Consider the following 13,798-nt stretch of genomic DNA (forward strand, 5'->3'; position numbering starts at 1 on the left):
TCAGTTAAGGATACTTGCTTGGTAGATCCGTCTAGGTTGACTACATTTGGATCTTTGATCTTCCTGGAGTGCTTTATGTGGGATCGCACATCTTTGTACGCTAATGGTGGGAAATCACCATCATAGTTCGAAGGTCTGAGCATGTTAATTTGGGGAAGTGTATCATCTTTTGTTCTTTTCCCCTCGTACTTGACATTGTAGCCAAATTTGCCCGATGGTTCTCCTAATAAGTCGACTTCTGGATCTCCGTCTTCATATATCTTTTTGAGTTTCTACTAGGACTTATTCTTCTTCTTCTTACCTCTAAATTCTTCTTCATCAGACCATTCGTACACTGGATCACTAAGACATTCATCATAGGTACAATCAACATCAAACCACTTATCACCGGATTTGATCATGGGTTTGTAAACAGGAAAATCATCTCCCTCGAAGTATGGGATAGGGATCTGAGATCCCAAAGAAGCTAGATCGGTCATGTTGACAGAGATGGCTAACAGTATGATCATGATCTTCTAGCCTTTCGGAAGTGGTGATGAAATTGGTTGGATCCTCATGGTGGGAAATACATGCTGAGAAGATGCCTCTGTTGAGGATTCCTAATCCTTTGGGAAGGAGAGATGAACATCGCCATTTTTTATAGTTTTGTAGACCAAATCATGGAGGATAACTAGCTTAGGGATCTAATGAAGCTACTCATACTTGGTTACCCAAGATTCTGGAAGAAGTTTTAGGTCTTCTCTAAGTAGCTGCCTTGGGATGTGGACATGGCTTAGGACAAGTGAAGTATCATAATTGACAAGGACAACATCTTGATTTTCCCGAGGGGCTGCTAGATCAAAAGAATGGTTCTGAAGTCTATAAACCATTTGATGGTGGAGGGTTGCTGCTATGGAATTAGAGATATGGGGTGCTCCCACAATCTGGATTTGGACTTTAAGAATAGTTCTCATATTGGGGTCGGACAGATGTAAACTAAAATTGGGGAAGACTGAAGCTAAGTGTCCCTGCATTCAGCATTGTTTGCATCGTGGCAATGCAAGCATGCTCGTGCTTACAAAACTTTGAATTAAGGAGAGCAATTCTGAAGCAAACCAGAAGGCCTTTTCTCCCATGAAAAGTAAGGTAGAGCTTAACTGCACCATTATGAATATAGGTGAATCCCTAGTTGAGATATTTTTTGGGAAGCTCTAGGAAGAATTCTAGAGTAACGAACTATTCTGCTTCAATTGCCAAGAGTTTGTGAGAGCCAAAAAGAGAAGCCTCAATGACTTCTTTGACACCTCTCGGTACCGCTATCTTGCTAGTGAATTTCTTCAGGATCTTTAGAGGGTATTTGGTTTTGTCATAGACATAATATGGGTTTGTAATATGAGGAATCTTGGTTTGAGGGACAAGGCTATCTTCCGGTACATAATCCACTTCATACATATAGTCATGACAATCTAGGCTTAAGGCAGATGAAGATCTAGGGGAAAAGCTGAGGGAAAGGGATGGAGTGAACACGGTTCTAGAAGACATAACTTCTTAATTGACACGATCAGAACCTCCTCTCACAACCTAAGAGTGAACATATGTCTTGCCCAACTTGTGGACTAAAACACTGAATCAATTAAAGTTTCCTTGTTCTCTGTCGATCATTAGAGAAGTCAGCTCTGCCCGACCAAAACACAGCCTTCAAACAGGTCAAGGACACCTTAGGTCTTATTCTCTAATGACTTCAAGAGAAAAGGGAAGCTTAGAATGAAACCTATAGTTTGATTTTGTCCACCACTATTCTGATGTGGAGGATCCATACTAAATGTGGCAACCACAGAGCATACTGGATCTGGGACAATCACCTCTGTTGTAGGCAAAGAGATCCATCACTTAAGGAGTGATGGAGGCTCCAAAGGAGTCTCTACGCTGTCATGGCTTTGATACCAAATGGGCACTCACTGTAGGATCGTAAGTAAGGATGTGGAAAAAAGGAACAAGATGTATTAAGAACACACTAAGAGGAATTTCATTAGTAGTCAAAAGGGGTACAAGAACAAGAACAAGAGAAATGATCTCTTTGCCCACAACAGAGGTGATTGTCCCAAACCCAGTATGCTTTGTGGTTGCTACGTTTAGTGTGGATCCTCCACATCAAAACAATGATGGACAAAACAAGACTGTAGGTTTCATTCTAAGCTTCCCTTTTCTCTTGAAGTCATTAGAGAATAAGACTTAAGGTGCCCTTGACCTTTTTGAAAGCCAAGGAAGGTTGTGTTTTGGTCGAGCAGAGCTAGCTTCTCTAATGATCAATAGAAAACAAGGAAACTTTGATTGATTACGTGTTTTATTCCACAAGTTAGGCAAGAGATCTATTCACTTTTAAGGCTCGATTAATTCAGGGAAATGGTGTTGACAGTCACAGTGAGTTTTTAAAAATGTGCTCGAAGCCATTATGAAAGAATCAAAAGTTCTTTGTTAGCCTCCCCTAAAAGAATAATGAAGATATCAACCCAGCTAAAGACAGTCACGAGGGGATGAATCTGGAGCACTATTCTTTGGCCTCGAATGAGCTTGCCCAACTTCAAGAAGAAAAGCTCATCAAACCAACAAGGTCACAATAGGCTTGAGAAGCTTTCCATGTCAACAAGAGGGCAGAACAATCACGAATAAAACTTAGGTTCGTCATCAACTACCAGCCCCTAAACCATTTTCTTGCTGATGACAAGTTCTCATTGCCAAATAAGACCAGCTTATTTTCACAATCATCGAAAACCCAAATATTTTCAAATTTTGACTTGAAAGCGGGCTTTTGGCAATTAAACGTCCATCTAGATGATAGGCCCAAGACGGCCTTCTACATACCTAATTTCCACTACCAATTGACTGTTATGCCATTTGGACTCAAAGTGGTCCCATTCATATTCCAAAAGGCAAGGATCAAGATTTTCCAACTCATACTTCATCAAATTCCATCTGATTGGACATACTGTTACAATTGAAATGGATATGTCCTCCTTTCCAAAGATGATCCAATTCAAGCGGAAAATCCTCCCGAAATGACAACTTCTTAGATAGGCGAACTGGTTTTCACAGTATAAATTTGAAGTAAAGCACATCAAAGAGAAGCACAATATCTTTAGTGACTTCCTCTCAAGACCCACAAATCCACACACTTAGCCCTAGGTTTTCTTCCTCATGGCATCCCCATCTTCCTCATCTCTTTCTGAACTTATCCAAACCCTTCCCAGTAAAATCTAAGATAACATCCTTAGTCACACCATTGATAAGGGAAATCACAAAATGATCCAAGGTCTCCAGTCCCTTCTCCTCTCAAAATACGGTTTAGTTGATGCACCAATAAAATACTTGGACTAGCACCCTCTTTTTCCATACATCAATGGCCTCTGAGTCCCCACACTTTCCCACTTGACCTTCCTTAAGGAAGCATTCCTCCTTTTGTATCTTTCTATGACCTACCGTCTCGGTATGATCCTTCACAAACCCTGGACCTATGCCTTCATAACAAATCAGAGACAAAGACCACGCCAGTATAGTTATTTTAAAACTGGCTGCTATTTTTCAAAACAAAAGCACAATGGGTTGAACAATTAGATTTCATTACTGGGTCCTCATATTTACTGGTTATTTTCCACCTCAAAAATGTGATCCAAATCCAAGACGAGAATAGGTATGTTAATATCTCTCCCATCTATGAAAGGATACGAAGCTTCAAAGAAAAATCCTTTGCGGATCCGCACCTAACTTTTTTAGTCCTATCCCGTTTTGATAATGACAAATCTCAGCATCTCATTTGTGCGTTGAGTATATGAACAAAATTAAGTTTCAGAAAGCACAAATGAACAATGCAAAATGGAAGTCATGAAACACTCAAACTAAGACATCATTTGGCACATTCCATGGCAAATTGAAGAGCAAAGCTTAAAGACGTGTATTTTTCAGTTGTAATGCATTTAGGTTTCAATTGTTCATGCATGTCTCGTTTGATTTGATATGAAGCTCACTCATGACCATAGATTGACCTTAGGAACTCAAGTTTTCATGAAAAACCTTTTTATTAAAAATGATAAACTAATTCAAAAGGTTTGAAATGAGTTTGAACTTGAAAAATGGCTGAAACTCAATTTCATAAAGGGTTCAGTCAACCAAATGTATAGCCTGGTCGACCAAAGTTCTTCAATGTATGATCCGGCATACCGGATCATAGGGCCAGTCGACCGGATGGCGCTAAAAAGGAAAATCGCCTCTTGGTCGGTCGAACGAACCTCAGTTCAGTCAATCAGAACTCTCGGACAAGGCCAATAATGGCCATAAAATGGTCAAAAATTTTGAAATATAAAAATATTTTAATACCCAACGGTCACATAATGGTCATATCTCACTTTTTCCTATATATACTAAGCTAAAAGTATTGGAGCAAAACCTTGATAATCTTTGAATCATTCTTGAACAACTTTTGATTATCTTGAGAGCATCCTTGAACATCTTTTGATTCTTGAGCATTATTGAAACACATTTTCACATCATTTTCAAGTTCTCCTACTCTTGTTTTTGAAAACACATTTGGAGAAAACTTTTGATCTATCTTGAAATACTCTTGAATCTTTGAGCATATTTTGTACTCACTCACATCAAAGCTCACTTCTCTTGATCATTTCAAAAGTCCATTTGAGCAAATCATTTCTACTCTATTGAGTTTCATTCTTATCATTTGAGAGTGCATTAGAAAAGTTTTTCATTGTACGTATTAGCTCTTGAAGGAGCATTTGTTGTACACAAATCCTATTTCCATTCATTATTTTGCGATTCAGGTTTGAACCGTGCCAAGTGAGGGTATATCACTTAGAGAGGTATCTCCGCCTACGAAGAGGGATTACGGGTATCTCTGCCAGAGTGAAGGAGGGTTGTAACGGGTATCTCCACCCGAGTGAAGGAGGGATTGTAGTGGCAGCTCTGCCCTGGTTGAAAAGAGCAAGATAGTGAAAATCCTCAAGTGGTTGTCTTGAGGCAAGGATGTAGGCGGGTATAGTCAAACCTTGTAAATCATGGTGTCGTTTTCACTATCCCTACTCTCTTTAAATTTCCGCACATGTATGGTTCTATTTATATTGTTGTGATTGTTGCACATACTTTAAATTCAAATTTGATAAAGATTGTGAATCGATCAAATAGTTTGACCAAAATTTTTTAAATAACCAATTCACTCCCCCTTGGGATAACACCAATCCTAATAGCACCTATTAGCACATAATTGGGTTGATACAAGGAAAATTCTATACCACATAAATCAGATTGACCCAGATAGATTACCACAAGATTTATTCAACCCAATGCACTTTCAGGATGATGGGAGAGTGAAACTCGCATTACCCAGTTTTGTTTCCCCATTTTTACAGTACCTACTTAATGAACAGGCTGACACTTTATTATGTGGAACAAACAAAGAGTAATGGGACAATCATTGGAAGGGTTGTTTCCAAGTTCATTAAAAGAAACACAACACATAAATCCAAACACAAATACACCCAACCCTAGGTAGAAAATAAAAGTTGTCAACCTCAAACATAAGAGTTCAAAGCTAGGGGTGTAAAAAAATTACCAAAAAATTAAAAACTAGACTGAAACCAAACCGTTTAACATTTCAGTAAGATTTTTGGGTTTCAATTTTCCAATTTTAAAAGATCGATTTTTGGTTTTGGTTTCAAAAATATAGGAAGACCAAACCAAAAAACCAAATTATATATTTATCTAAAAAATTTTACCCAATTTATAGCTCTTAAAAATTATTAATTTTACAATCTTCGATTATTTTTTAAATTATAATTTATGATAATATGCACAAATATTTGACTAAGGAGATGGAAGGATTTTACATGAGGGTGAGGGCTTTTGTCCCTTGTATTATCGATGGGGGACAAGGATCTCCTTCATCTTGGTAAGCACCATGGAAGAAATCTTCTTAGCACCGAAATTCTTGTCCTCGCCTTTGTAAAAAATCTCACGGATGTTCTACAGCCTCGTCCCCCGAGCACGTCCTCGTCCGCGTTGACTGCATCATATCTGACAATGACGCTGCCTCTGCTACTTCTGCCTCCGACAAGGTTCGTGCGGACCCTTTCTCAAACATATTTCGTCTCATTTTAGGCAGCATCATTAAACCCCTCCAGGCACTCGGCCAATTCTTAGGTCACAAGTGCTCAAGCTCCTCATCGGCACTCGCCGTGGGTGGTGGCGTTCATGGTGGTGACGAAGAAGAACTGGATCAAGGCAGGGTGACACACCATTCGCCCACCTAGGTTTTGAAGAACTTCAACGAAATATACTTCCTCCGGATTGAGCTTCTGAGTGGCGTATTGGGCATTGACAATGGGGTTTTGTTGAAACGGAAGGCTGAATTTGGATCAACTCTTGTTAATTGTGTGATTCTGGGCGCGTCGTTGGTGATCAACACCGTAGCCGCAAAGGTATTGGATGTTCAAGACTTGGGGCTTATGGGTTTTGCGGAAATGGTAGCAAGGATGATAATGGGAGCATAACTGAATCCTTTTACACAAATAGCAGCTTTAAACTGTGAGTTGTGTGTAATATAATCTTACTGATTGCTTCCTCCACGAGGCATTACTTGTTACAACCTATAATTGCAGCCTATAATTTCCCTGAGATTTGACACAATTGATCGAATTTCTGCAAGAAACTTCTAAGAACCTGAAAACAAATAAAAGAATTGAGTGAAGTTTCTTTTGACAATGGCTCGATGCCCACATCCCACATCGGTTGGCATGTACTTTGGTGGAGTCTTCTCCACTTGTAAAAGCATGCCTCCTGTCCCCAGTTCTTCAAATGATTAACTTCCTGCTTCACTCTTTTTAATAAAAGCCCATTCAATAATTTAAAGTGGGCCTTGAGTAGTAGTATTGTTGTGGTGAGATCCAGCTCGGTTAAAAATCGAAAACTGTTTAAATCGAACAGTTGGTTTTTGGTTCAGTAACGGTTTTCAATTTTAAGAACCAATATGTTTCGGTTCAATGTTCGCTTTTTTAAAAAAACACCGATTACACTCTTACTCAAAGCATGCTCAAACATACTCCGTTCTCACCCTAATTGTTCCACAAACCAAATGAAACATTAGTCTCAATGCTCTTCCAAAGTCATTAGCTTGGCCCTCAGGCTTCATGTTCCCTTGTAAACTCTCAATCTCCCACAAAAAAAAAAAAAGTTATGAACTATATTCTCTTTTTCTACGCTAAAAATGATTAAACATGACAAATGTGGAAAATCCATGATAGCTCATTCAAGCCCGCTGGGAACTCCAGAGAAGCATACTTGATCTCCTAGTACATGGGCATAATTTGCCACTTCTATATCCTATTTGATTAGCCTCCCATGCATATTAATAAAATCAGAAATGATTCTTATAAAAATAAAAATAAAAAAAATAGGTTACAATGGTAGCTGTAGCAGAGATGAGGTTTACTCAAAAGCAGGCCTTGGGAGACTACCAAAGCCTGGAGGAAGGACTGCCTTCACTCGGCCAAACTCTTTTATCCAATCTTCCACAGTTGATCACATATCAATGATATCTCCCTCAATAGAACAGATTCAGCCAAGTGCGATTGCCATTGTGAAGCAAGCAGTGTCACATTGAATCATTTACAGCTCATTTTCCTCAAATTTCAAGCACAAAGGGAATGCCATCTCAATTGCACTGGACCTTATTCAAAGTAAAGTAGCCTAGTGTGCAAAACTAGAAGACAAACAGTAGCTTTTTACAGAATACAGACCTGAAGTGCCACAAGGTCCCACCAGACCAAACCCAACCTACAGTAAATTACTCCAGAAAAGCATTCCCCTTAGCCTGCAAACTCATCTTCACCAACTGACTCTATGCATGACCTTTTTGGCTGCATTTCATGTTCTCTAAATTCTAACAATAGATTGAATTTGAAGGAATAAGCTTCCCAGACTAAAGGTCTGATGGACTAGTACCCAGACTAATGTTAACATGCACAAGGATAAAGCTTAGACCCCCAACACAAACTGTCATAAGCTCACATTGTTTAACATCAGCTCTAGCAATCATCTTTGTCGAAGGCCAATCTTTTCATAGCCTCCCAAACCCATCCACATACTATTCCAGTTGCCTTCCCTTAGTCAAAATCCAGAAAATAAGATTTTGTTTGATTCACAAAATAAAATAGGGTGGAGATGGATTAGTTATTGTATAGAAATATAATAATTGATAATATAAAAAGTAATGTAATTCTGAGACAAATAAGCATTCAAAAGTTAGTATTATTCCAACTGATATGGAATAGCAATGAATAACATCCACTATTGTCTTTCGTCTTAAAATGGTACCATCATTTTTTTTCCCTTTTCCCTGCGAAGTATTATATATAATATACAATGGTTATTCAATTTCGACCATATTCCATTTCACAAACCAAACATAAATTTCTAATCATAGTGTGAGAAATAAAACAGTTCATTTTAAATGTAATGTACTTTAAGCCCAAGTCTCATTCTTGGAATCAATGATAATTAACAAATTAAGACATGATGCAATGACACATCGGCTCTGATCATTTCACATGCAGAGTACCATCAACATGAATCAAACACTAGTTCAATAAAAATCAAGTGGAAAAAAACAAATGATAATTTGAACTAGAATATGAAAAGCAAATGGCAATGAATTAATATTGAGTATCAATAGACAACTTATAATAACGCTACACAACTACAGGCCCAAAAATATAAGACAAAAATACTGCATAAAGTGAACTCCTTAATGAAAATTGTTGATGGAACAACAGCAGTATGGATATTTATGTGCAATTCTTTATACCTAACTGGACGTATTCTTCCTTGCAGCATAGGCACGATAAGCTGCTAATCCAACAATAGCAATGGAAGCCCCCACTGTAATGTTGGAACAAAAACCTCGTCATGAATGCAGAATGGATAGATGAGAGTTGGGTGTGCACACAATATGGGAAGCACACACATACATGAAGCACAGATAGAGCTCTACTTTCTTCTAAAACAAAGTTCCATTAAAAACAAATAATAAAAAACAGCAAAGCAAAACAAACTACCAGAAAAAAAATTTAAATTCCTTTTTGGACACGGGGGATGTACATTTCCAAAATGAAGTAAATTTTGAGTTTATAAACAAGTTGGCTTCCAATGAAACATACCTGATACAAACATCAAAGAACGATTAACAAGCTGATGATATTGCTTGCGGTTCCTCCCAGTTTCAGTTTCAGGAATGCTCAAATGAGGGTGTTCAGCAGCACGGACAATTCTAGAAAATACACTATTCAAATCTCTTAACCTCACGCTAACAGGAATAGGTGCCTCTATTCCCATATCTTGACTTACCTAAACAGAAAAGTAGAAGATTAAAATGAAGATCAATATAAGCTCCCCTGCAAAATCAATAATGATGAGCAAAATTGTAAATTTATAGGTGCAGTAAGAGTAATAAACTTGAGATTTCAAATATGCAATGACAAGTTAGCAAACAAAAAAATAAATACCCTTGCCGATTCTTGCACAGCCCTTGGATATGGGTTCAGGTCATCCTTGGCTGCAATAAGAAGGCAAGGCATCCCATAGCCACTTTCTTCCCCTTGTCCAGCTACTTCAACTAGCAATTCCCTTGCTCTTCTCCAGGAATGTTCATCTGAACTGAAAGTGGAAACAAATTTACATCACTACAACCAAATATGCTAAAACAAAATTATAAATAAAATCCACCAACAAAGAAAATAATTACAGGCAGAAAACAAATACTGAACCAACAAATAACGTGTAAATCTAAATTTCTAGCCTACAGGGGAAGGTAAACCAGCACAAGCAAAAAGAGGGGAATTAGACACTAAAATTATTAACCAGGCACTTAACTAGTAACTAAAGTGCCGATTGAAGTGTCAAACAAGTTTTCCCAATTGATAAACGTTGAATAAGTGGCTAAAATGGAAGACCTAACGCAACGATAGGTCTCTCCCTCTATTTATAATATATGTCAAGTACATACCAATGACCATATTACCCTCACTAACTCTCACTCATTAACATAATGCTAACACACTAATAATGCTAGATAACTAAAATAACCATTAACACTCTCCCTCAATCTGGAGCACAGATATCATATGCTCCTTGTTACAAATGAATTTAATTTAACACAAGCACCCCCCCAAAGCTTTAGTAAACAAGTTAGCAAGCTGCATATCCGACTGGTGGTAATGAACTCCAACTCCTACACAAACTTCTGCCGAACAAAGTGGCTGTCAACTTCAATGTGTTTTGTCCGCTCAGGGAAGACCGAGTTGGTGACAGCAGCTAGATTATGACACATCAACTCCATAGTTTGAGAATGTGGAAAACCCAATTCTTCCAACATGGTTTTCACCCAAACAACTTACATGTAGTGTGATCCATGGTCCTATATTATGACTCAGCACCTAACCTGACCACTACAATTTGTTTCTTACTCTTCCAAGAAACCACCAACAAAGATCAGTACCCGGTTGGTTATCTTCTGTCGAAAGGTAACCCACCCCAATTTGCATTTTTATATAGCTGAATATGAGTGCAACCTCAATCCTAATATAAGAGACCTCTCCTAGGTGCACCTTTGAGATATCTCAAGATGCAAATAACAGCATCCCAATGACATGTTCCCAGAGAATCGAGAAATTGGCTCACAACACTTGTTGCAAAAGATAGACTGTGAGATAATTCAGCTTTCCAAAAAGTCTTTGATGTTGTTTTAGGTTAGGCAACAAATCACCCATATCCGGCACTAACTTACTATTGGGATCCATGAGTGTATAAACATGTTTTGATTCCAATAACCCAATCTCATGTAAAAGGTCAAGAACATATTTCCACTGTGACAATGGTTTCCATACAAGATCTCGATACTTCTATAGCAAAGATCAATGGTCCCAAGTTCTTGGTTTGAAACTTACTTTGTAGAAAAATCTTTAGGTCCAAGATGCCTTGATCATCATCACCGGTGATCATAATGTCATCCACATACACAATATGCAAAATCTTCCCAGATGGAGTATGACGATAAAATACAAAGTGATCTACTACACATCGTCAAAGGCCAAACTCAAGTACTACAATACTAAATCAGCCAACCATGCTCTGAAGATTGTTATAATCTATATAATTATTTCTTAAATTGACACATTGAGCTTGACTCCCCATGAGCAACAAACTCAAGTGGTTGCTCCATATAAACCTCCTCCTAAAGATCACCACATAGGAAAGCATTGTTCACATATAATTAATGTAGAGACCAATGACAATTGACAAGTAGTGGCTAAGGAGATGTATGAGCATACTAAGGCAAGTTTAGCGACCGGAGAGAATGTTCCTAAATAATCCAAACAATACACCTGAGTTTATCCCTTAGCAATGAGGCAGGCCTTCAAATGAGCGCAGAGCCATCACAATTGACTTTCACATTGCACACCCAGCAACAATCAACTACAGAGTTGTAAGGAGAAGTAGGTACCAACTACCAAGTATCATTATCATGTAGCGCATACATCTCTTTACCCATTGTAGCCCTCCACCTAGACGGGGGAAGGACTTTAGAAATAAATTTTGGAAGAGAAATAGAAGATAGAGTACTAAGAAACAGTAATATAAGGGTGGCAACAAAATCATAACAAAAAAATTTAAAGATTGGATGTCAGGTACAAGTCCGTTTACCTTCTCGAACAACCATAAGAGGGACAACTTCATAGGAAATAACATCATCTGACGAAGGAACTAAAGGCTCCTCCCTTGATTCCTCATGTGTATACTTGTGAATTGGGATGATCTAAGCAAAAGGAGGACTCAAACTCAATGAAGATGTAGGAGGATTGGGCAAAGATAATAGACTAGTATCTAGAAGGCAAGGTAGAGGAAGGGACTCATCAAGGTCAATAAGACTCGACGAATCAGAGTAGTATGGTGTAGACTCAAAGAAGGTGCATTAGTAGAGAGAAAGAATTGATGTAAAGTAGGATGATAACATTGATATCCCTTTTGAGTATAAGAATAGCTTAGAAAAATACATTTGATAGAACAAGGGTCCAACTTATTAGTTCCTGGAGTTAATTGATGGACAAGGGACATACGTCCAAATATACGAGCAAAAAGGGAGAACAAATGAGCCTTAGGGAAGATAACTAAATATGGGATTTACCACCAAAGACAGAAGATGGCATTTTATTGGTAAGGGAGCAAATTTTGAGCACAAAACCACTCCAAAAGAAACTTTAGGGACATTCATTTGATAGAATAGGTTATGAGTGACTTCGAGAATATTTCTATTTTTACACTTTGCAACTCCATTTTGTTGTGGAGTGTGGGCACAGGAGGATTGATGGATTGGGTACTGAAGAACTCCTTAGCATTATCACTATGATGTATCCTGACTAGCATATCAAACTAAGTCATTATTTGAGAACAAAAGGCACAAATGATATCAAACAACTCAGAACGATTCTTTATTAAATACAACCAAGTCATCTTGGAGTAGTCATTGACAAATGTAACAAACTAATGAAACCCCAACTTTTTCATGACATGACTAGGACCCCAAACATCAAAATGGACTAACATTGAAGGACTAACAGCCTATTTTTTAACCTAGAAGGAAAAGGGAACACGATGATGTTTTCCTAATTGACAAGACTCAAATTCCAGATTAGACACAAAACTCAAGTTAGGAACTAACAGCCCATTTTTTAACTTGGAAGGCAAAGGGAACACGATGATGTTTTCCAAATTGACAAGACTCAAACTCAAGATTAGACACAAAACTCAAGTTAGGAACTAGTTGTTTCAACTTGTCTACGGACAGATGATCAAGGCGACAATGGATTTTGAAGTGGTGTAGCAGTGGTTGTGTAAGCAATGGGAGGAGCAAGCAACTCAAAGTAGTAAAACACAGAGCCTCATGTCATGTGCCAATTGTCTTCCTCAACTTCAAATCTTGAATAAGCACAGAATCGGGAAAGAAGGTTACAAAACAACTCAGTGACTTTGTAAGCTTACTAACTGACATGAGATTGGAAGGGGATCAAGAATGTACAATATAGAAGAAAGAGAGATGGAGAGAGTAGGATTTACTATTCCCATCCCCTTAACTGTAGAAGCGAACCCATCGGCAAGGGTAACTTGAGGTAGATCTTTAGGATATTGGAAGGTAGAAAAAAACTTAGTTGCACCTATCATATGGTCAATGGCAGCACAATTGATAACCCTAGGACTAGTGGGAGATATACCAGATGACATACAGACTGTAGGATTACCTTTCTGGGCAAAAGATGCAATGATACAAGATGCTTGTTAAAACGATTGATACTATAAAAACCTTGAATACTCCTCTTCTAAGATAGTCACAATACGTGGTTCACTCAAAAAAGTGACTAATGAGGGAACCATACTTTCATGATTTGCAAAACCCATCCCAACACTCACAAACTTAGACCAATGATAATAAGATTAATTGCTAGAACAATCGGGAAAACCATGAACAAGGTGACCCACCATGAATGAGTCACAAATAAATCAGCACAAGGCTTCCACGGCACCAAAAAACTTATACACAACCTTAAGAAACCAGCACACAACTCTAACAGTACCAAACAACCTTTAACAGAGTGCTCCGAGTGAACAATTGAAAATTATGAATTTTTTGAACAAAATAGATGGCGACCAACCATAGTAGTCAAAAGCGCGCCTCGGCGTAAGGCACAAAGGGGCGACGAGGCCAGCG

The 13,798-nt window shown here is 38.2% G+C and overlaps 1 protein-coding gene and 1 pseudogene across 2 annotated transcripts in view; one reads left to right on the forward strand and one right to left on the reverse strand.

Annotated features, from left to right (window-relative positions):
• Positions 1–5,904: 5,904 nt before the first annotated feature.
• LOC131156031 (F-box protein At5g46170-like) lies at positions 5,905–6,664 on the forward strand (annotated as a pseudogene).
• Positions 6,665–8,672: 2,008 nt separating this feature from the next.
• LOC131156701 (mitochondrial Rho GTPase 1-like) overlaps positions 8,673–13,798 on the reverse strand; it is a 59,288-nt gene continuing 54,162 nt past the window's right edge. For both annotated transcript variants that reach the window (XM_058110585.1, XM_058110586.1), the window contains 3 exons: positions 9,543–9,693; positions 9,198–9,384; positions 8,673–8,919 (listed from right to left, as the gene is read on the reverse strand). In XM_058110585.1, coding sequence (XP_057966568.1) covers positions 8,846–8,919; positions 9,198–9,384; positions 9,543–9,693 — 412 coding nt within the window. In that variant the 3' untranslated portion in view covers positions 8,673–8,845. The remainder of the gene's footprint in view (positions 8,920–9,197; positions 9,385–9,542; positions 9,694–13,798) is intronic.

This window comes from Malania oleifera, chromosome 5 (genome assembly GCF_029873635.1).
Source record: "Malania oleifera isolate guangnan ecotype guangnan chromosome 5, ASM2987363v1, whole genome shotgun sequence".
Taxonomy (NCBI): Eukaryota; Viridiplantae; Streptophyta; class Magnoliopsida; order Santalales; family Ximeniaceae; genus Malania; species Malania oleifera.